The sequence below is a fragment of the Dermochelys coriacea genome, chromosome 2 (assembly GCF_009764565.3).
Source record: "Dermochelys coriacea isolate rDerCor1 chromosome 2, rDerCor1.pri.v4, whole genome shotgun sequence".
NCBI classification, from domain to species: domain Eukaryota; kingdom Metazoa; phylum Chordata; order Testudines; family Dermochelyidae; genus Dermochelys; species Dermochelys coriacea.
Genome location: NC_050069.1, coordinates 77,568,349 through 77,593,338, shown reverse-complemented (window position 1 = coordinate 77,593,338; position 24,990 = coordinate 77,568,349). Strand labels below are relative to the sequence as shown.

Sequence of the window (24,990 nt, the reverse complement as noted above, 5' to 3'; positions counted from 1 at the left end):
TCTGATCCCACCGAGCACAAAAAATATGCTTCAAGCCCACTATAAAAATACAACACAAAAGGAAGATGTAGCAGAGTCTGACATTGGGTAACTTGCTGCCATGGTTTAAAGTATGAGGCCCACTCTTTTATATTAGCAAGTGTAGTGAGAATAATTTTGAAAGACAAATGTACAATGTGTTTTAACACATTTCAGTGTGTCCTCCAACCTGAGAGTCCTTCAAACCACAAATTGCTCTAATTTTACAAAGTTCCAGGAAGCGCTGAGTCTGTGCACAAATTATAGGTCCCCAGCATTCCGGCTGCAGGAAGAGAATATATATTTAATTAATAAAGTGCCAGCAGATGGTGCTCAAGAATATTTAGCAAAATTCCTGGGTTTTGTAGGACCAATAAAAGTTGTTGCTATGAACCTGCAAATATATTTCTCTCTGCAGCTTTTTACATCAGCTCTTAACAGAACTCAGCTTCTTCCCGGCAACCTGGCCCTAAGGGTTTCCCCAGGGAACTCCTTAAAGGGGATTTCCTCTGTGGGATTAGTGTGAGATAATATGCTTTCCCTGGCCTATCTATATCCAGCATAGGTGCATCTAGTTCTCACCCCCTCCTCCTGTGTGGATCCTGGGATAGGAAGATCAATGACAGAGAGGCAAACTGGCCAAGGGAAGGGAACTCAGAGACCTGAGCCTTGAGGAACGATTTTGGACCAGAACATTGTGAGGGGCTTTACCTTATTTTATGATGGGTAAATAAATGTTTTATTATTGTAAAATAGATGTACCACTGTCCCTGATGCGAGGATTACAGCATGGCATCATTTTTCACAGTTGCTGGTCACATTGCTGACTACATTCACTTCTCCATCATAGAGTTAGGGAGGTTAAAATTCAAGCAATACATTCAGATTTCACTGTTTTGTGAACAAGCAAATTATTTTGCTGTACATTAAAATTTTGGTGAAACCACAAGGCAGAATTTTGTTTTTATGATAAACTCTGCCTTACCAGCCCAATGCGAAAACTAAGTAAAATTCAGGTGAGGAAGAACCTTATTTGAATCAACAAAACAAATTTAACTGGAAGACAGTAAACCACTGACCAAAATAATGTTACAGAAGCACCCGCTAACCCATCAGAGACTTCAAACATCTCCAGAAAAGATGAAATTTTACCACTGGCAAATTCTCATGAAAACATTTTGCACAAGTGCACACACACAAAGTGGAAATTAATAAATTTACACACCTCTAGTCAAACAGATGTTTGACATATAGCTTTCTCAACATGCTAAGACCTCTGTCAGCATGTCTACAGTATAGAAAATAAGCATCTACTAAGATAAGTGAATATATTAAAGTCATACTTAGAACAACATTAATGCATGTAATCTTATAGTTGAATTTCATTACACGTTGCAGCCAAGTCTCTCAGGTCCTACAGAATACACATTATGTAGAAATATATATTAAGCTCATATTTGTCTTGGCAGCTAGTTGTATTTATAGTTAATTATTTTGCAGTTTTTCTGCTTACTTTAAAGATAATTCCAGAGACACTGTAATTCTAACAAACCTTGTTATTCTTTATTTATAAAAGATACTGGCTACTCAAACTGGATCTTTGTGTTTCATCCCCTTTCTGTCAGTGATACTATAGCACTTTCACATAATATGATCATGCTCTCACACTTTTCAAGTCCTTTGGGTGCTTGAGTAAAGCCTAAAGGACTCTCCCCTTGCCAACAAAGAAAACATACAAGGTTTTTTCTGTATGCTGCACAGTTGAAACAAAATACAAAAGCTGCACACCTCATCCTGGAGAGCATACAGGAGACTAGCCAGTATCATTCCTTTGTAATGTAATGTAATGTAAATTACAAAGGCATTGGTCCACTGAATCAATATCCAAATCTTTTTGTCTCATGGGCTTGAAATTATTATCACAGTTTGATTTAATAACACACAAAACTAATAATGCTGGAATATATTTAAGTGCTAACGGAAGTAAAGTAGCATGATAATAGGTAAACTGTGAAGAGGAGATGAGCCATCTTCTTCAAACAACTCCGCATATTGATCTCAGTTTCCCTACCCTTTTCCATGCTGGATTTGTGCTTCTTTTAAAGCTAATGACTTGTTTAGCTAATTTATGCGTTTCTTTTGCAGCACAGACAAGAACCCTGTCTAATCTGAGACTATCAAAATCATTTCATTTATAACCAAAGATGCATTTGAATAAAGGTTTCTAGAAATAAAAAACTGTTCCCCTTAATCCTCAATATGTTTAGTATTGATATATAAATTTTCCTAGTGAATCTTCACAACTGTTATTGCTTACCTGTAATTTGAACTTCAGATGTCTCAGCAACAGCAAACATGTCTATTACATTAAAACAACAATATCCTTTTGTGTTTCAAGTACATGCAATAAATTCCTTGGTTATAAACGAAATTAAAGTAAACCTATTTGAGACACTCTGCCAAATCTTAAGAGGCCTACTGTTAGTGCTTCTGATGTGATTTTTTTTTAAACAGTAATAAGGTTATTGAGCTGGATTTTCATAATAATGGACATCAATCTACCTAAATATTTTTTTCTGAAAAATAACCACGCTTAGTACTTTTATATGATAGTATTGGTCCTTGATTTAGAAGCAGTCTGACTCTGAGCTGATTACTTTCACCACTATTGTAATAATTCGGTCTATGAATTTACCCTACTTGTGAGCGCAACTGTAAAAAGTGAGTGAAAGTTCATGGAATGTCATAATAATCTACAACAACAAATGCTGACTGAAAAAGGTACAAAAATGAGACAAAGACTGAATTAGTACAAAAAGTCCTACTGATGATTCAAGGACTGTATTAAGATTGTGACTGGTAAACAAAAGGAGAGAATGGAAATAAATGAACTAAAATTGGTGTTTCAGAAATTAGACCTAATTGGTAGACAAAATAATGAACAGATGGCCTATTCCACCTATCACTCCCTTTCAGGATCCTTTAAAAACAAAACAAAACAAAACAAAAACAAACAAACAAACCACACTTTGGGAGGAACTCTGGCTACTGCAGCAAACTTCACCATCACGGCTGCCACCCCCACCATCTCCTGGGACCCCGGGCCTTCATCATCCTGATCCCAACAACTGTTCTGTCCAGCCTGTGCCAGAGAAGGGGACCCAGATGATATTTCCATCTCTACCAGCTGCAGCTGAATCCCACACACCACCTGGGATGTGAGATTCTCTCTCTCTCTCTTCCCCCACAACATGTGTCCCTTTCCTTCCCCACCTGATGCTTTTTCTTTCCAAGTTCTCTCCTTTTGCCTTCTGTTTAACAAGAGTCTGGCTTAGGCAGCCAAGACTGCATATTCTGGTACACTATGTATTTCCAGCAGTGAAGTTGCAAGTAAAAGTCAATACCAGAGACAGAACTGTCATTTTTTTTTTTTTATATTTGCTGTTCTCTTCTCTCTCCTTTTGTGTGCGTCTTGTTTTGTCTTCCAGAAATGAGACTAACAGCAGCAGCAACAGTTCCAGCCCATCTTTACTAACTTTTCTTTTCCCCCAAAGGATAATTATTACCATCTTTAATATCACACAAGAAACTGTCCAACAATTCTTTCCAGCTAAAAGGAAAGGGAACAAGGGATGTTAAAATGAAAGCTTTATTTACTACTTTACATTTCAAATACTTTAACAGTTTTTCTTCCTTTTTCTGTAGTTTTAATAAATGGTTGAAAGGATTTTTAATGCTGTTTACACCACAGTACTAAGCAGGCTGAGGTCTCTGTATATCAATCCTCAAACCTTTCTGAAACTGTGTAATGTTGGACACTGACAGTTATGTTAACACTTTTGAATCTTTGAACCTATATAGTCCAACTGAATTAACAGACCACCACCCTGTATGGCTATTTAATCAAAACTCCGGAACTTTCAACTTTGTCGGTAATTTTGTTCATTTATCTTCATTATGACTTCAAGACTATTCTGAACTGAAGACTAGTTTTGTATAACTAATGTTGGTGATGAATGACAATAATCCATTTAAGAGGAATATCCATTAATATCTAAAGCAATATTCTGCTATCTAAAAATAAATCTCTTGATGGAAAATATTGTCTTAGCTAATTAATAATTCAGTGTATTGTAATTATTGCTCTAGGGAGACTCCATCATGCAGTAGCAAGTACCTTTACACTGCCACACCCTTCAAGCTGAGAGACTGATTCTGACAGCAGCAATCCATTGCTATTAACTCAGAAATCCTTTAAGTCCTAGCAATTTCAAAAGAGGAGTTCATTTTCCTCTCTGTTTAGCAATACCAATGTAAATCATTTGCATGTGTGTTATAAATTGTGGATCAGACATTTGCTAATTGAACATAAAGGGCCAACTCCTTCCACAGCTTCTATACCCCCTGGCCCAAGTCACGGAGTGGCAGTGGAACTCTATGGCTGCTGTACCTTCCTCTGAAGCGCCTGTGGCTGGTAAAGCCGCAAAGCTGCACATCTGCCAGCCCCACCTCTTTCCCAACCCATGACTTCCCTACGCCCAAAACTTCCATGTGCTAGAGTACAAGGCACATCCACAGAGCACAGCTCCATGGTACACAGGTGGCATATATTCCCCTGTAGAGAAGCTCACCAAACTGGTTCTGCTGTGTTAAAGGTCTTTTGCAGCACTTCCTCTGTCCACAGGATTTGTCCCAAAAAAGTTTTATTGCATTGCTTCCTCCCCCCAAAAAGGAACCTACCTTGTTCAATATTTCTTTGACCAATACTGAAAAGGCATCTTCAATATTTATGTTATCCGTAGCACTAGTTTCAAAAAAAGGTATACCATATTCCCATGCAAGCTGAAAAACAAAGGCAAGAGAATGACATATATTCATATGTACAATACTATTTATAAAAACAAAATATTTGATAAAGCAACTTTGGAATACAAGTAAACTTGGATTGAATTAATAATAAATAATAAAGATACATTCATAAATTTAGTGAACGTGTTTTGATAATTTCATATACATCCTCAATTTACTAAATTTCAGGAACTCTTAAAACATTCTAATACTTTTTTGGACTTGCAGTGATGTTTTTTCTGACATGTGTCTTCATACACAAATTAAAAGATAAAAAGTGTAATGGGCCTCTTCCAATTGTTCATTGATATGGAGAATGGATTGTATACAACAAGTGTGTTTAAATGAAACTTTTTAAAATATAGAGAAGGAAGATTTGGATTGAAAAAGGTATAGTGTCAAATCTGGCAAAATCTATAGATATGAAAATGAGGATGTAAAAATGAACCCAGTTCTAGATTATAGAAATAAATGATCAAATGTAAACACAGACATTACAATCTAAATGGTAATACAATACCAAAAAGAGTAACATTGAGGTTAATGGATAATATGTTTATGTCTTGTGCACTTTTTAAAAAAATATTTGTCTATTTGCAGCATAGGGATATGGGGCCTCATCTAAATCCCAACGGATCAGACCCACGGAGCGTAAATTGCACAGGGCTGGGTTATATGAAGCACCTGAACTTTGTATATCCCTAATTTTGGGGACCCAGTTAGTGTCTTGCATAATCCCAGTTTTCTCCCTTAAGATTAATTTAATTTTCATAAAAAAGTCAATATAATACAAAAAGGTAAATGACTCACAGCTTTTATGTTAACAAATATTGCACATTTCACAGGCTATTCAATACAATTTAACAATTATTCAACTTTGCAACTTGTCAAACCTACAAGACCAAACAATATTACACAGGCATAACATGTTAGGCTGGGGGTAACAATAATAAAAAAAAAAAAACACAAATAGGAAAAAATGGAAGCTGGGTATGGGGAAAGTGGCAGGCATTGAGGGGGGAAAAGTGGAGAGATCAGGTGGAATTGAAGTCTGGAATTATTTGAGCTATCTCAACATTCTTTATTCAAATACATCAAGAAATGGGGTCCAAATTTCTTCAAATTCACGTAACTGCTCTCTACATCGAAAACCTATTCTTTCTTTTGCTGCTAACTCAGACAGGTCTGAATGTCACTGCTCTATTTTGGGCATAACCCTACTCCTCCATTTTTTAAAAATTCATGCACTTGGTAATCATTGTGGCCCTCAAGAACCAAAGTCTTTGTGGTGGAGTTAAATCCACGTACATAACCTAGGAAATAATTTTCAGCTCAGGTTTGATTGCTGAGGCCAAGCCCTATTCTCACTCATGTGCATACCTTTTTCCATACTGCTTGACTGATGGACAGTACCATAGCATATGCATCAGGGTTCCTCCTTCTTTATTACAGCGCCAACAAACATCAAAGGACAAAGTGCAACTTCTGTGACTCCCAAAACATTCTGAATAGAATCTTTTGCTGTATCAGGCCTGGCCTGAAATCCAGAGAAGCATTTTTAAGATTCCATAATATGCGCTGCCAGTGGTGATCTTTCAAGTGTTGTGATATATCCCCTACCCATGCTTTTACAAAGAACTCCAGACCAATGGAGTTCCTTTTTGTTAGTAAAGCATACATAACGGACATGGGACTGGGGAGTTTATGAAGAATTTCGAAGCTCCCCCGTAGCTCTGGGGCCTCTGGCAGTCACAGGGTGTCTGGATCAAATTGGTATGTTAACAGTGTTTTACCTGTAAGTATTGCCACTCTGTTAAGATATTGTTACTTTAGTGTTAGAAAAGAGACAAAGTCCTCATCCTTGACTAATGGGAAAAATCTATATGATGCCCTTGCTCAGCCAGTTCTTCCAAATTACACGTTTTTTAATCCGATTTGCAAGTCTGTTACCCCAGATAGGTGTTTTTGCATGATGGTGAGGCTGAAATTGGTACCCCTTAATTAGGATATCACAGATCCTTCACACAGCCACCATTATAGGCACCTTATTTTTCTCCACTGGAAAAAAGGAGGAACCAAGCAGACCAGCAAGAGGAGCTAGATGCATTAATATCTATTCTATTTCCACTCATGTGGGCATAAGGGTGTTAGCATGCTAGAACTAATTTGATAACTGTGATGTGATACAAATATAATATTAATTTTGTAGGTCTGGGAGTCCAACACCCCCCACTTGGCTTAGGGAGCTGGAGTTTTTCAAGTGACTGTAGCTTTCTTTTTTAAAAACAAATTAGCATTTTCCATCAGGGAGCAACCCTTCAACACCTAGAGCAGTTACTGAACCATAGTTTTTCTTGAAAATCACCAACTATTTACAGTCATCTTCTATAACCATGCTCCTAAGTTTTAGGATACAAGTGCTAGGGTCCCTGCAGGCTTCCATCCATTCCCATCACCTGCAGCAAAACCAGTGCCTACTTCAAGTTGCCAGGGCAGCCTCTCCCAAAAGGAAGTGTAGCTCATAGAAGAAGAGCTGCAGACCGCTGGTCCATGGAGGGCAGAAAAAGAGAGAATCTAACTTCCTTCCACCTCAACAGCATGAAGTCCTTTAGGGAGAGAAGAAATAAAATGTAATAAAGAGGAAAGGGTTCTAGGTCCTCAAACTAGAAGCAAAAACCCCACTTGGAAGTAGGAAAAGGATAAAACAATGAAGGGGAGAGGGAGAAAGGAACCATTATGGGGAAGAGTTTCAGAGGGATGAGACAAAGATGTGAAGAACCAGGGTGGGACAACAGAATACAAAAAGATACAAGAAGGGGAGTAAAGGGACAGACACATTTTAACACTGGAGAGAGAAAGATGGCAAGTGTCAGAGTCTAGCAGCCCCTGCTGGCCAAGCATGGTGCTACAGGCACTTCCAGCCTCAGTTTCCGAACCCCGAAATGAGTATCCTCAGCTCTGTGCACACCAGTCAATCCTGAGAAGTCACAATCACCCTTAAACCCTTCTAGGAAAACAGAAGTAAAACTAAAAAGTCCCAACAAACAAAAATGTCCTTCTTGCCTTCAGGGGCTTCTCCTCAGCCCATCCTGTGGGCCCTGTTCCCAGCCCCTGGGCTTTCTGGCTCTGGTATGGAGCACACAGTCCCCAGGCTGGCTCCCCTGGAGTAATATGCTTAGCCCATGCTGGGCTCTATTTCTTGCATCCTTCCTTGCTCTAGTACAGAGCACTTTGTTCCCCTGGAATACTCAGCCTCCTGCAGACCCTGGCTCAGGGACTTCCACAGGAATCTGCCCACTCCCCGTGGCTTCACACTCCAAACATCTCTCTCAGTCTTCTTATGAGGCCTGGTTATCTGTTAAACTATTACCTAACCTCCAGGTTCCACCATCTCAGGCTAGGAAGTAGGCAATTAATTATGTTTAGGGTGGGGCTGGCCCCACTCCTCTTCAAGGGGCCAGTTACCTTGTGGCAGTGACTAATAGAGAATGGGACAAATAGGAATGAAATAAGACAAAATAAGAGGAAAAGGAGATGCTCCTTTCCATGGACAGAAAAGGAACAGATAATATGAGACTACATAGCAAACATTTATGTGGAAAAAGTGGTATGGAGATAGATGGAGTAAGTGAGTTAAAAAAATGAAAGAAGGAAAAGGCAGCGCAGTTTTTAGGTTACTGAATTTTATTTATGCTCCTTCATTCCAGTGTGTTTCCCTGACACATGTCCTCTATCACTGATAATGTGGGGAAAAAGACAGAATTCACAGCTATTTTGAGAACCAAGACTTGCTGGTTTAGACAATTGGAAATTTGGAGACGACGACAAAGGACTGGATCATTTCCTTCCACTGTAGGGAGCTAATGGGGGATTTGAGTGGAATCTCTGCAAGGACAGTGCAGTGAAAGAGTCTATCCCCTCTCCCTTCCAGGCAGTAAAGGGAGGTCCATGTGCAGATTTCCCTTCTATGCATGGAACTTAGGGACAGGATCCCACTCACAGAGAACAATGAAGTTTACAGTGTACACAAAATTCTGTGAGGCTCAGAGTATACCTACACTGCAATTAAAAACCTGTGGCTAACCTGTGCCAGCTGACTTGGGCTCCTGGGGCTCAGGCTAAGGGGCTGTTTTACTGTGGTGTAGATGTTCGGGCTCGAACTGGACACTGGGCTCTAGGATCCTGCAAAGTGGGAGGGTCCAGAGCGTGGGCTGCTGCCTGAAAGCCTACACCACAATTAACCAGCCGCTAAGCCCAAGCCCCTTAGCCCAAATCAGCTGGCACTGGCCAGCCACAGGTGTCTAATTGCAGTGTAGACATACCTTTAGTGAATCCCAGATCTCAAGCTCATTTGGAAGCGTCTCTGTTGGGAAAAAAATGTCCACTGTCAAAAGCAATTATGTATGCTTTTCAACCAATTCTAGTTACAACTCAGATTCCATTTATTTTTAAAAATAAACAAACAAAATAAATTATGTTTTGGGGCGCAGGAAGCAAAAATGCTAATCTGCTCACCCTTCCCCAAAATTCAAAAGTCAGGCTTGAAAATGCCAGAAGGTGCAGTTTTCTGGCATTAGGCAAAACTGCTGTGTTTTGTGCTTGGACTGATGTAAAAAGTTGTGGTCAATGTGTTATAAAGATATTGAAGACAATAAAAAACCAACAATTTAGAGCAGTGGTTCTCAACCTTTCCAGACTACTGTACACCTTTCAAGAGTCTGATTTGTCTTGCGTATCCCAAGTTTCATCTCACTTGAAAATTACTTGCTTACAAAATCAGACATAAAAATAAAGACGTGTCAAAGCACACTATTTCTGAAAAATTGCTTACTTTCTCATTTTTACCATATAATTATAAAATACATTGATTGGAATGTAAATATTGTACTTACATTTCAGTGTGATACTTGAGCCTGTTTTTCAGTTGTGAATCTTGTCATTCAGTCGCTGCTGGCCAGGCACCCAGTTCTGAAGTCAACGCCGCCACCAGCACCCGTGCAAAAAAGTGAGGGTGGCATCGTATAGCATTTCCACCCATATTCTGCACTGCTGCTGCTGGTGGCAGTGTCGTCTTCAGTCAATGAGTGGTGGCTGCTGGCTGGGGAATTAATATTGTTTATGGCGCAGGAGGACTATTTTTTAAATTCTGCTCCCATCCTGCAATACCAACTCGCACTTGCTCCCACATTGTTGGTTGAATTTTTATTCTGCTCCTGTTATTATGGCAGTGGGTTCTGCAGGATGACCATCCCCCTGCAGGGCTGTTGTAAACCTAGGCAAATCTGTAGATGAGCTGATGTTCCTCCTGGAAACCTCCACATTCCCCTGGTTGAGAACCACTGAATTTATGGGAAAGATTTTATTTACTCTTGAGAAAGAGATAATGTTACTAGTTTTGCTTTTTAAAAAGGTAAAATTTCTGTCAAAATGAATGACCACAAAAAAAAAAAAAACCTTACTTGTAATATAAACTACTTCATACTATCAAGGTTAAGTTGTATGACATAATGTCATCTTTGGAGCAGTAGAAGTGAGAGAATTACCAAACCACATGATTTTATAAGAAATTATCTGAATGAAATTGTGTTGTTCTGCTATAAAATGGGATAATGTGTCCAGAATTTTGAGGTACCTTCAGGAAGAGCCAACATACAGGAGAATCTTGCAGGATCCATAGATCCTCCCTGCGGGATTCTGTAAAGGAATAATTCTTGTGGCTTGCAGTTCTGAGTGTAGTATGAAATAGATTAATCTGAATCACTCATTGGCAGAGTTGGTATTCTAAGATTTTCTTTTCATTAATATAAACATTTTTAAATTGGAGTGAGTGGACAGTGTTAGCTATTTCCTTGCTTATGGAACTCAGGATTCTCTAGAGCTTTGAAATCACATTAGAAAAAGAAACACTTAGTATAACCAAAGAGTGCTTCAAAATACAGGAGAAATCTAGGGAGTAGACTGGCTGTTGAAGAGGTAATGATTTGTTCCAAAAAATTTGTTGAAAGAAATATATGGTTGCATGGTTAAGCACTCAGAAGTCAGACAATACCATATTTAACAGTCTGTGAAACCTTAACACTGCCCCCTTGTGCATATGCATTATAATAGACTCCAGTTGCATGATCATTTTGTTCAAAAAATGGTATGTAAATACACACACAGAACGTCTTGTACTACTCGGTAGAGGCTAGACAAAGTCCATGAAAATCTTCAAATTCAAGGTGTATAATTAATGAGGGAACTGTACACTTTAAATGATACAGCTTTCAATACTGTTCACAGGGTGACATTATTATTATTACTTTAGAATTTCATAATCTGAAAAAATTGGTTAAATGCGAACAAAACATCCTGTCTCATATAAGGTGCTCAACCTGCCTGATAGAGTGTCCACCTTATGAATGAGATAAAGGCTGATTACAAACCCTATGCACACATACAATTTTCAACAGCAAAAGCTAGCGTATGCTGAGAGTTATAGACAATTATCAGGATGTTGCTCTCTGATCTCCCAGTTATGGGAGAAGAGTAATTTGGTACAGCTCTTTAAAAAGTAGAGCATACTTCTCCCTATATGCCTGCCCTTCCTCCTTCCCCCCCACACTCAGCTCCACTATTCCCACTCCCTTTCTAGCAAATTGCACCCAGAGGTTATAAGATAAATGATTATGCAATTTTAACTACACCCAAGCACTTGTGTACTTTGAAACATAGCCCCTTCGTTTCTGAGGCACACTAGTACATCAATATGGAAATTTTGAGGCAGCTCCATTTAAATTAAAAAAATACATGTTTTGTTTATCTAAATGTGAAAGCAAATAAAGCAAACAGTACAGTAGTCCTATATTATTAATTTTGATATTCAATACATTACACACAGTTCTGACATTTTCAGTTTTCCATGTGCTTCCAGATTTGTATGTTGGCATGCTGCAGAAATGGTTAGGGAGATGCTGCAGGTATTGGCAGCTGGGGCTTTGGGCATCTAAGAACAAAACCAGCCAAAAAAATGCTATTTATATTCCTTGAAAATGTTTTTAAAAACCCTCAAAATGTTCATCTTTGAAATTTTTCTCAGAATCTGTTCAGTTTTTTGATGAAAGAAAATGTTGGTTTTTCTCCCCACTAGAAAAGTAAGATGAAAGTAAAAAATGGAAGAAAAAGAGGAGAAAAATAAAATGCTCCCATTCTCATTTTTTGAAAACCCCAAATGTTCTGGTTTTTTTCATTAAAAAAAGCCTCAGAAATTCAACAAAACAAAAATTTTCTATGAAAATTGTCATTTTGGTCAAAAGACCATATTTTTATGCATCAGCTCTACCTAAGAAGGCATGGAAGGTGATCTATAAATGTGGAATAAGTACTTTACCTGGATGTGTCTGAGAAAATGTACAGCAGCAAAAGGGTTAACAATGCTGAAATTCAAAACTCTCTGGCCATATCCTCAGCTAACATAAATCTGCGTAGGTCCACGGACTTCAGTGGAGCTTTGTCGTGTTACACTACCTGAGGATCTGGCACAGCTTCTTTATAATTAATTGTTAAAATCGATGGATATGAATGGAACAGCTAGTACATCTCTTAGGGTTATTGCTGCAGGCTGTCTGCACAGTCAGGAAGACAACATTTCCATTCACTTTTTCACAAAGATGAGGACTAGAAATAACTTTAAAAACTGCAGAAAACTTAGATTTGGAAGCAAAATTCAACATGCAGCAAATTCCATGGCCACAGAATAAACATATTGCTGATTATAGCTGGAGTGCTATTTATTTATAAATTAGAACCTTCCTCAGTCCATCTTCCAAAAGTGCAAAGAACAATGGAACCCAAAATATAAGATAAAACCACAACAATAAAAAGAGAATTCAGTCCCACTGTGAAGGATGCCAAAGATAAGCAATGGTGAACAAATGAAGGAAGAGAGATGCAACAGCATGAGTCCTCAATGGAAAAGACCCTGAATCTTGCTCTCTCAAGATAGTGGGTCACAAACTTGATTGCTTATGTAGGCAGCGCGGTATACTCAATGAGAGAGAGCAGCATATTAAGTAGCTGCCTGTGATATATGTAAACAGCAGCAGGGGGTGCCAGAGAGATTCCCTGGCCTGTAGCTAGGGCCCTACCAAATTCATGGTCCATTTTGGTCAATGTCATGGTCATAGGATTTTTAAAATACTAAATTTCATGATTTCAGCTATTTAAATCTGATATTTCACAGTGTGGTAATTGTAGGGGTCCTGACCCAAAAATGAGTTGGGGGGGTTGCAAGGTTATTGGGGGGGGGCGCTGCAATACTGCTACCCTTACTTCTGCTGGTGCTGCCCTCAGAGCTGGGCAACTTGAGAGCGGAGTCTGCTGTCTGGGAGCCAAGCTCTGAAGGCAGAGCCACTGCCAGCAGCCGTGCAGAAGAAAGAATGAGATGGTATCGTATTGCCACCCTTCCTTCTACACTGCTGCCTGCAAAGCTGGGCTCTCAGTCAGCAGCCACCACTCTCTGGCCGCCCAACTCTGAAGGCAGTAGCACAGAAATAAAGGTGGCATTGTATGGTATTGCCACCCTTACTTCTGTGCTGCTGCTGGCAGGGCGGCTGCCTTTAGAGCTGGGTGCCCAGCCACCAACTACTATTCTCCAGCCACCCAGTTCTGAAGGCAGTGCTGAAGTAAGGGTGGCAATGCCATGGCCCCCTCTAAAATAATCTTGCAACCTGCAACTCCCTTTTAGGTCAAGACCCCCAATTTGAGAAACGCTGGTCTCCCCCATGAAATCTGCAAAGTATAGGGTAAAAACACACAAAAGACCAGATTTCATGGTGGGAGACCAGATTTCATAGTCCGTGACATGTTTTTCATGGCCGTGAATTTGGTAAGGCTCTACCTATAGCAGTGGCTCTCAGCCTGTTCAGACTACTGTATCCCTTTTCGGGGCTATACAAGACAAATCAGACTCCTACATTTCATCTCACTTAAAATCTACTTGCTTACAAAATCAAACAGAAAAATACAGTAAGTGTCACAAGCACACTGTTACTGAAAAAGTTTGCTTACTTTCTCATTTTTACCATACAATTATAAAATAAATCAATTGGAATACAAATATTGTACTTACATTTCAGTGTACAGTATATAGAGCAGTACAAACAAGTCATTGTCTGTATGAAATTTTAGTTTTCTACTGACTTTGCTAGTGCTTTTCATGTAGCCCATTGTAAAACTAGGCATATGTGGATGAGTTCATGTACCCCGGAAGACCTCTGTTTACCCAAATTGGCAGTCCTCTCACTGATTGATATCAAGTGATATTGCTAAGTGAGTGATATTTTTAGGATAATTCCATAGACTCAAAGGCGTACAGTAGAGTAACACAACTCCAGACTTTCTGTTGCTGGTGGTCTTGTGAACAAGGCAATGAAAATCATGCCTTTAAGACAAGCAATGTAAGAATCATAAATACTGTTGTGGAAGATTACGGATATATCATGTTTTAGAAAAATGTTGAGAAATAAAATAAGTATTGTATTTTAACATCCCACTTAAAAACAATAACCTGAAAATGCAGACTCCCAAATATTTTTAAAGTCTAACTCTGAAATAAAAGAGTTTTCAGGTATTATGCTAGAAAGTATGCAATAAAAATGTTTTAAAGTTAAACTTTTATAATAATCAGTGTTCTAAAGACAGAAACTAGTAAAGTTATTTACCATATTCTGCTCTTATATTAAAGAAGTATTCTTTTGCAGCAATTCATAACAAAATATTTGGAACTCAGGAACATTTTAGTTTTTAAGGTCAGAGTTCACATTCAAATGCCAAAATACTCTGCAGGGCTAGGAGAAAACACCAGTGATCAATGCCTACCTTTTCCCCGCTTTGCTTTGGAATTACACGTTCTGTCTCCTTATCACACTTGTTACCCAACAGCACTATATCCACCTCGTTATCTGCTTTCTAATGACAAAAGAAGAGAAAACAATATTAACATGCATCATGAAGTTTAAAAAACAAAATGCACACCCCTTTTTTTATTCTAACCATCAGCATTTTATTTCTTTGAAATAAAGGGCTAATCTTTGCCCTGGCCTTTTCAAGGATAAGTAGAGATACTCCCTAGAGAGCTAAAGGGATCCTGTTGACTAGGACAGAGCATCATAATGAAGAGTAGTGCACAGTGGCAGAATGTGAACATGTGATAGAGTAGAATATAATTTGCTGATCCTTTGAAAAGATACAAGGTATATAGCCTCCATCTTCTGATGAATGCTTGATGTTGATGATTTGGAGAGGCAGGAAATGCCCCCAACTCCCAGACCAAGCCCCCCTAGAGGAATGTGATGCATGGGCTGGCATATTAATTAGGTCTACCTTCTAGCACTCATGAGTACTATGGACAGAGCTGTCATATTGCCTGAACACAGGGGGTGACACAAGAGGCACCTGGTACCTTCTCTACCTTTCATTCTTGTACGTCAGATGGTAGCATTGCACCCAAAATTTCCAACCGCACCATGATAAAAGTTAGATTATTCCAAAACCTTCTAAGAAAAGCAACTATAGCCTCATCCTACTCTTACTGAGGTAAATAGCAAAACTTCATCAACCTCAAAGGAGCAAGATCAAACCTACTATCCTTGGTCTACAGTCAGTTTTCCCGCTAATCCAGCAAAGTTACATACTTTGACACCTTATATCATCATTATTTTAGGCCAGGCCATCATAACTGTGCACGTCTGAAATGGTGAAAAAGGAAGTGAGAAGTTCAGCAACAGACCTGAAACTTGCCAACTGTCACGTGTTCTGAAATAAGTAATATTTCCAGACATTTAAAACCGCTTTTTTGTGACCTGAATTAAGAGAATTGATGGCTTCAGTCCAGCTCCTAGTGCACTGGCATCCACATTACAAAACACCACCATCACAACTGCAACTGTGTAAAATGCCTGTCAGTATCAAAAGAGGCCAGGGAATGAACGGCATGGAGAATGAGTTGCTCTTCCACCTCCAGAGACCCAAGTAGGTCAAAGTTCGGGAAGTTTGCTTTGCTATAGCCAATACGATTAACATATATAGATAAACAGAAACACTTCAGTCTATTGTAGACCCATCACTCCTGAGATCTTCGACAAACTGTAAGGGCTAATCTACACCAATGTAGCTGCGCTGTTGTAGCGCTGCTAGTGCAGACGCTCTCCCATCGGCATAATTATGCCACCTCCCTGAGCTCTCTTGCAGACATAGCACTGTCCACAATGGTGCTTAGGGCGGTGTAACTTACATTGCTCAGAGGGGTGGCTTTTTCACACCTCTGTGTGACTTAAGTTATACCGAAGTGAGCGCTAGCGTGTACAAATCCTAAAAGGCATATACAGCCAACCCTTTCCTCCAAAACACACACTTCAGAGAAATGCAAAAAATAATCTTTATTCATTAAAATATCATAGAATCATTATTTTTAGTCTACCTGCACTTTTTACAACTAAGTTGCCTCATTTGAAAAGTATGGTACGAGGCACAATTATTTATTATTAGGGTACACCATTTCATTTTTTTAATCCACTCATTTTAGAGTTAGCTAATCTCATTTCATAACTGCAGATGATGTTCAAGATAATGTTGTATTAAAAATGAAGTAAGCTCATCATAAGAGAACGAAGTACAGATCTAAAATAATGAATCAATTTAATCTGGATTAACAGACCAAAATGCTGGCTGCTTCAGAATACACTGGAGCTTTACTCATTAAGGTCAATGGTTCTCCTACATAAAATTACACACATCAGTCCCTAAAATAGGATATAGTAAATAGACAATTTAAACACATCACATAATCAATTTATTTTATTTGAGAGACTTTATGCATCTAAAAATTTTTAATGACATTTAACTACTTTGAAGTAAAAGGTCAAAAGGAGATGATAATACTTTGTGTGTAAAAATATGGTATTCACGATTTAAATGAATTAATTTCTGTACATACAAGAAGTATGAATACTCTTGCCATAGAAATGTTCTTTATAACTAAAAAGGCTTAAGACAATGGCTCTTTCAGAAATCTATTATTTCCATACTAATTTAATAATAAGTTTACATTTTTATAGCATCTTTCTACCAAGGATATCAAAGCGCTTTGCAAATATCAGCTCTTTTTTGAGGTCTGAAAAAGCTGATAGGGAAAATACATAATAAATATTAAGCTGAATTTCTACCTTCATTTTTTAAGTTGGTTATGTAGACGATAGTTTTGGAAATGAAAATTACTACGAATTGCTAAGGCGGAAATCCGACTCTGTAGCCAGATCCTTAGTTAGTGAAAATCAGCATCAGTGGTGCTATGCTGATTTATACCTGCACAGAATGTGGCCCTCTGATTTTTCCTAAAATTCAGGATATTCATGGCCTTTTCAACAGTTACCCAGGAATACCCCTTTGGACTGAAAAACCCATAGCCAGAAGTACCTAACTTTTGGGGGGGGGGGGGGGGAAATGGACCTCTAACTAATTAGCAGCTGTGAATGTGCTACTGCCAAAGTGGCCAATGATGAAGCTACTGCAGCCACAAGTAGGGCTGGGCAGGAAGTGTTTTTTGCAGTCTGAATTTTTTTTTAAATTTTGAAAAGACATTTCCCATCCCAAATCACGACCATGAAAATGTTAATGAACCAACCAACAAACAAAAAATTCAGTTTGGGTCAATCGAAAGAAATGGTTACTCACCCTGTGCAATAACCATCGTACTTCAAAAGGTGTGTCCCACAAGTGCTCCACTCTAGGTGAGCTAGAGCTCTCCTGTGACTTTGAATGGAGATTTCTTACAGCAGTGTCTGTTTGGCCCGTGCATGTGTGTTAGTCAGTTTCCTGCCCCATATATAGCACAGTGTGGGCGAACCGCCCTCAGTTCCTTCTCTACCACGAAGCTCTATGGCAAAGAACTCCAAAGCAGAGGGGAAGGAGCTCAGATAATGAAGCACCCATAGGGACACACATCTTGAAGAACCACAGTTACTGCGCAGGGCGAGTAACCGTTTCTTTGTCAAGTAGTGTCCCTACGGGTGTCCCACTGTAGGTGACTACCAAGCAGTTCCCTCTAAGACAGAGGGGGCTTTGGAGTCGAGTCCTGTACGGAGGAAAATACAGCTGAGCCAAAGACCATATTAGAGGCGGAGTCATGAATTATCACATAGTGTTCGGTGAACGAACGTACAGATGCCCAAGTAGCGGCTTTATAGATTTTGATAATCAGAATGTTCTTGAGGAAGGTCGTAAAAGACGCAATGGATGTTGTAGAATCAGTGTGTATATCCGAAAGTGGCTGAATATTGCAAGACTGGTGACAAGAGTTAATGCAGCTCGACAACCACTTAGAAAGCCTATGGCTAGAGACTGATGACCCTTTTGACCTATCTGCTAGTGGGACAAATAACTTGTGGATCTTTCTGAAGGGCTTTGTTCTGTCTACTAGATAGAAGGTCAGGACATCCTGGGTGTGCAGCAGTGCCTCCTGGCAATATGGATGCGGTTTGGGGTGGAAGATAGGCAGGTGAATGGGCTGATTGAGATGGAACTCAGAAGAAACCTTAGCTAAGAATTTGGGGTGGGGCCACAGTATGACTGTGTCTTTAAAGTACACCCGTGAAGGGAGTGTGCGCCATCAGGGCCCCTATTTCTCCAACCCATAGTGCTGACATGATGGCTAACAGGAATGCCATCTTCATTAAGAAATACAGCAGTAAGCAGATCGCCCTTCAAACCTCTGGCTATCTTGTGAGGCATTTAAGGATCAGGTTGAGGTCCCATACTGAAATAGGCTGGATTGGTGGATAGAGCCCTCTGAGAAATCTCGTGGTCAGGTGGTCAAAGACGGAATAACCTGGAAAGCCATGACAGCTGCCAGGTGGACCTTATGCTCATTGATAGACCCGAGGTTTTCAGAGTTGGGATGTATTCCAGTATATCCAGAAGATATATGGTCATTGGTGGAATCTGTCTGCAGTCATGCCAGCTGGCAAACTGTGTACATTTTTGAGACTACACATACCAAATAGACTGTTTGTTGTGAAATAGTTTTCCTTTTACATCTCCTGAGCAGATTGTCTCTAATCGTGAGACCCATCAATCAACCATACTTTGAGATGAAGCACCGCGAGTTTGGGATGAAAAATCTTCCGACCCTCCTGGAAGAAGCTAGTGAACTGCATGAAGAGTTATTGGACAGCAAACAGCCAGCTGTAACAAGTAATGAAACCTTGTTTGTTTGGGCCAGGGCCAGAACTATTAGGTTGACTCTGGCTCTGTCTTCCTTTATTTTGAGCATAACTTTGGCTAGGGACTGGTGATTCAATCCACCCCTCAAGCAGAAGTGGTTGCATTTCTTGTTTGATTCTGTGGTGAACAAGTCTACCTGAGGGGAGCCTCATTGACTAAATATGTGGAGGTCTACTTCCCAATTGTGGTCTTTGGAGAAGTGTCTGCTGAGTGCATCTGCAGTATGCTCTGCACCCCTGGGACATAGACTGCTGTGTTGGCAATCTGGTTGCATGTGCATCAATTTCAAAGCCTGATAGTTTTGGTGCAAAGGGAAGGGGATCCTGTCCCTCCTTGATAATTGATGTAAAACATGAATGACGTATTGTCTGTCATAATCTTTATGAGTTTGCCCCTGATTAGCGGTAGAAATTGGAGACAGGCATATCTGACCACTCTGAGTTCCAAGAGCTTGATGTCTAGCATCCAGGAATTGGTTGTTCACTCGCCCTGGATCATGTAAGTGTCTAGATGCGCTCCCCAGCCTAGCAGAGAGGTGTCCATCATTATGACGACTGTTGGGGAAATAAGACTCTTGTGCACACATTGTGATGGTCTTTCCACCAGCTGAGGGATTGTTTTACAGAGGTAGGTATGGAAAGAAGCATATTTAAATTGTGTCTGGTTGGTGAACAGACAATTCTGAGACATCCTTTAAGATAGTACATTCGAAGTCTTCCATATTCTGTAATGGAGATGGTGGCTGTCATGTGTCGCAGTAATTGAACACAGTTCTTGACTGTGATTTGGGGGATGAGCTAAATTGTGTTTGCTTTATTGGAAAGAGCCACAAACCTGTGTACAGTAAGTTAGGTGCTTGCTGTTACTGAATCAAAATGTGTCCTTATGAATTCTAAGTTTTGCAGAGGGATCAAGGTGGATTTTTGTATGTTCAGTTGCAGGGCCAATTCAAAAAAAAGAGGTCTATGGCCTCAGAAGTTTCCCGAGACATCAGTTCCAAGGAGTGGCCTTTCAGCAACCAGTCGTCCAGGTAGGGGAATACTAAGATACCTTTCCTGCAGAGCTGTGCAGCTATTACTGATGCTACCTTCAAAAAGGCCATTAGGGTAGATGACAGGGAGCACCTGGTATTGAAAATGGTCCTGGCCAACCATGAAACGTAGGAATTGTTTGTGGGATGGGTAGATAGCCATGTGGACCTATGCATCTTGAAGGTCGAGGGCTGAGAACCAATCCTTGTTTTAGTGATGGAATAATCGCTGCAAATGTCACCATTTTGAATTTCTGTGCCTTCACCCAGGTGTGGAGTAGTCTCAGGTCTAGGGTGGGTCTCTAACCTCCACTCTTTATTGGTACCAGGAAGTATCTTGAATAAAATCCCTTTCCTCTGTGCTGCATGGGGACTAGTTCTATAGCTCCCAAATGTAAGAGTGTCTATTTCTTGACAAAGCATGCTCTTCTGAGAGGGATGGGGAAGGGGGTGTTCATTGGTGGAATTGAAGAAAGGTGGATGGTGTAGTCTGTGGAGATGATCTCCAAAACCCCATGTGTCTGTAGTGATCGACTCCCAGGCTCACCTGAAGTGGTGAACGCGGTCGCCGAAGAGAGGAAGGCTAGTGAATGGGTGCAGCTGAAGCGGACGAGGATGGCAATTAAGGCCCTCAACCAACCTGTCAAAATTGCTGCTTGGAGGTGGATGGGTGCGAGGCAGGAGACTGAGAAGAGGATGGTTTCCTTCTCCGAGATCTCTGCCTCTTTTGGTGTGGCTCATAGGATCTCTGGGAAGTAAGGAATTGGACATGGCGGGATCTTTGGGCTATCTGAGACTTGCTGAGTTTTCTCTTCTAGGTGAGCATATAAATATCAAGAGAAAGCAAGGTAGCTCTAGAGGCCTTCAATGTTCAGAGATTCGTCCGTGCTATCTGCGAACAACTCAGACCCATCAAAACAAAAAAGTCCTCTACTGTACTGCGGACCTCTTTTGGGAATTTAGAGAGTTGGAGCCAGGAAACTCTTCTAATTACCACAAATGTAGTGATCAAACAGGATGCCGTAGCAGCAGTATCAAGGGAGGCTTTGGGTTGTCCTGGCAAATAGCTGACCCTCTACAATTGCCTGGAACGGTTCCATATTCTGTCGGCAAAAGGTTTGTGAAAGACTTCAGCTTGATATAGTTCATCTGGTTGTACTTTGTCATCAATGCCTGATAATTGGCAATTCTAAACTGTAGGGAGGCTGAGGAATAAGACTTCCTCCCCCGTAGATCCAGACACTTGTGGTCTCTGTCATGAGGCATGGTTTTAGCATGGTGCTGCCTACCACGTTCATTCACTGTGTCAACTACCAAGAAGTTAGGTGAGGGATGGGAAAATAAAAATTCTGAGTCCTTTGCGAGGGCGTAATTCTTCTTATCCACTCTTTTGCATGTAGACAGAATAGATGTTGCATTGTGCCGGATGACTTTCACTGAGTCCAGCAGAGCCTCATTAACAGGCAATGCTATGGGGGCTGATGACAGTGAGTGGAGGCTGCTGAACAGCTTAAGATAAGGCTCTGTCACCCCCTTGAGGGGAATCTGTAGGGAGTCTGCAACTCTGTAGACCAGGTCCTGGAAATGTTTAAAATCATCCCCCAGGGACAGAGGAGGCGGCATGACTGCTTCATCCTGAGGGGAAGAGGAGATACTAGTCATAGGAGACATCCCTTCAACAACTCTAGCCTCCTGTAGGTGATGAAGGTTGCTCCTCTTTATGGTGGGTGGTACTTGACACTCTGGAAAACTGTTGGTGACAAGTTGCCCAGGGGTTCCAACATGGCCAGGGAGGAAGTGAATAAGGCATAGGAGGCGGCACCCAAGGGTGTTCATATGTGTGAAGCGTTGGTGGTAATCATGGGCTGCGAACAGTTGCAGCTTCAGTGGAGGCTTTTGGGAAAGGACCTCCGTAGGAGTAAGGAGGAGAACTCTGAATTGACACGCGAGACCAAGGCGAGGTCTTCATCAAAATCCTCTTCCTCAAGTTCACTCAGGAATGGTGGAGTGCCTGGTACAGGGCGAAGTTCAGATGATCTGGATGTTCTCAGTACTGACAGCATCTCGGAGCTGAGTAGCGGAGTACCGGGTGTCTCAAATACAGCCAGGTCCAGGGAAAACTGGAACTCCTGTGGTTCCATGAGGGTTATCAATATGTAGGCTCTGGGCATTCGGAGGGGAGCACAGTCAGTGCCCGAGTGGGCTTTTTTGGTACAGAGGTAGAGCTCTTCTTGCCATCCCAGTCTGGTAACAGTACCGATGATCTCTCCAGGCCCATGGCTTTGCCGCCTTGAGGTCTAGCTGTACCCTGGCACCTGTGGAACCAGCAGCCTCAGAAGTACCTGATTGAAGAGCTAGTGAAGCTCAAGATACCAGTAACCTCAATGTATTAGAGGTAGGTTCTCTATCTGGCAAGCCACAGGCATGTTCTTTCAAGGACAACTTCCATAGCTCCATCTCAGGCTGAGGCAGTTAAGAAGGAACTGATGGCGGTTTGCCCACACAATGCTATATAACAACAGCCTGGGGCACAAGACTGACTAACATGCATGTGCGGGCTGAATAGACACTGCTATGAGAAAACTCCAATCAAAGGTGCAGGGGGGCATTCACACCTCTAGAGTGGAGCATCTGTAGGGACACTACTTGAACATTTCATTTAGATTTTGAACTTTTCATTTTTTTAAAACCTTTTAAAACTTTAATCTAAATTTACTAAAATTTCAAAATCAAAGTTGTTTTGACTCTAAGAAGTGAAAGTTTCTGTTAAAAAAAAAGTCTCAACAATTTCAAAACTTTTTTTTTTTTTTTTTATACCAGCATAATTCAAGTCAGGAGATTCATTGAAACCATCCCTGGTTTGAGAACAGTTTCAGTTTCAACAAACTGTCATTTTTTGGCAAGAAAAAGATTTGTTGAGAAATCCCCAACCAACTCTACCCACAATTTCCTGAGGAGCCAACTCATCAGTTCCACAGTCATTACAATATAACCACAAGGGAGAACAGCTCAGTAATACAAATCAGGGTGGTTTAGGAGACAAGACTATGCACCAAAGTAAGCATGAGACTTCATGAAAAGGATTACTATGTTCTATAAACCCAGCCCTGACATATATTCCTTCTGTGAACCTAATTAATTCATCTACTGCTCAATTTTCAAAAGTTTTAGGCACCTAATTTGCACACACAACCAGTTAAACACACAGCTAGTCATTTCTGCATGAGAATACCGATTTTCATATGCAGTTGCACATGCAAATTAAGCATGCAAATATGCACACATTTTGCACGTGCTTTTGTGTGACTAGCCTTTTGAAAGACAGGCCTTCATTCTATCTGTTTTAATTTTTGCCATTTTACAGAAAGGTTACATCACAGAGGTGCTGGGACAATTAGGCTATGTTTACAATATAAGCTAGCGGTGTGACTGCCCTGCTCGTGCACACATACTCACACTAGCTCTCACTGAGCTAGCACAGGAATAGACAGCAGAGTAGCCATGATGCCATCACTAGTGGAGGCATAGTTGAGCTATGCCAAATACAAACTTACCTGAAACTAGGGGCATGTGCTTGGCATGGCTCAGCCATGCCTCTACTGCTGGTGCTTGTGTTACCACAGCTATGTTGCTATTTATACTCAGGCTAGCTCTATGAGAACTAGCATGAGTATGCGTGCATGAGCAGGGGAATCATATCCCTAGCTCACAGGGTAGACGTAACCTTAATTACTGTTTATAAAAGAGCTGTACACATGTTAAAATTAACTAATGCACACAACCTTTTAGTGGAGCAGAGTTGAATAGCTCCATTACTTCCAGGTTATTTGAAGAACTGTTCCTTGACGTTTTTTTAAAATGGTATGCAAAGACCCTAGCATGAGCTCCATCTCATCTGCAGCAGGATGCCGGTGGTGACACAAACACCTCCTTGACTCATTTTACATAAGAAAGTTAAGCCTGGATGTTCCAAAGAATCACCTCACTGACCCTCCAAAATCTCAGGAAACTGTAATTAAACAATTGAATAATTAAATAGTAATCAGGCCAGAAAAAGAGTGAGAATCACTTAATAGGCCAGTGGTTAGGACACTCACCTGAGAGGCGGCAGATCCCTCTTCAAATCCCTCCTCCCCATCAGAGTGTGGAAGTACTCAAACCAGAGGACTCGCACATTCCAGGTGATTACCCTCACCATTTGGAAAAATGCTATGAGTGAGGTCCTTCTTTTCCTCCAGCTTTATGTGGAGTTAGGCAGGTGCCCAATTCATTCTTGCAAGAATGAGTTAGCATCTAAGCCACCTGGCTCCAGAAGAAGGGGTTCCTGGTTGTGGATTGCGTAGAGAGATAGGCAGCACAGAGTCTGGACAAGTCTACACTACAGCCATACATCAGCACACTGATGCAGCTGCACCACTATAGTGCGTCTGGTGAAGACACGCTATGCCAATGGGAGAGCGCTCTCCCATTGGCATAATTACTCCACCTCAGCAAGAAGTGGCACAGGCCAAGGGATATGCTGGCCGCCCTTCATGCAGCCCCCATTGGCCTGGAGCAGTGAACTGCGGCCAGTGGGAGCCGTGATCGGCTGAACCTGTAGACGTGGCAGGTAAACAAACCAGCCCGGCCCACCAGGGGCTTTTCATGAACAAGCAGCGGCCCTAGTTTGAGAACCACTGCTCTACAGTTCTGATGTAGCCCCATCTGTATTGAACATGTAGTGACTTTCTAATTAAATTTTTGGTAATCATAGAATATCAGGGTTGGAAGGGACCTCAGGAGGTCATCTAGTCCAACCCCCTGCTCAAAGCAGGGCCAATCCCCAATTTTTGCCC

At 40.8% G+C, this 24,990-nt stretch overlaps 1 protein-coding gene across 6 annotated transcripts in view; it reads right to left on the bottom strand.

Moving 5' to 3' along the window:
- The window catches only part of LOC119851835 (ras-related protein Rab-10-like), a 46,627-nt gene that overhangs the window by 5,463 nt on the left and 16,174 nt on the right, over positions 1-24,990 (bottom strand). For 2 of the 6 annotated variants that reach the window (XM_038392313.2, XM_038392312.2), the window contains exons 4-5: positions 14,725-14,814; positions 4,759-4,860 (exon numbers count right to left, since the gene is read on the bottom strand). In XM_038392313.2, the coding sequence (XP_038248241.1) occupies positions 4,759-4,860; positions 14,725-14,814 (192 nt within the window). Of the gene's footprint in view, positions 1-4,758; positions 4,861-6,246; positions 6,404-7,322; positions 7,473-14,724; positions 14,815-24,990 lie in introns of all 6 variants that reach the window. The other 4 variants (XR_006278867.1, XR_006278868.1, XR_006278866.1 and 1 more) reach the window with 4 other exon arrangements.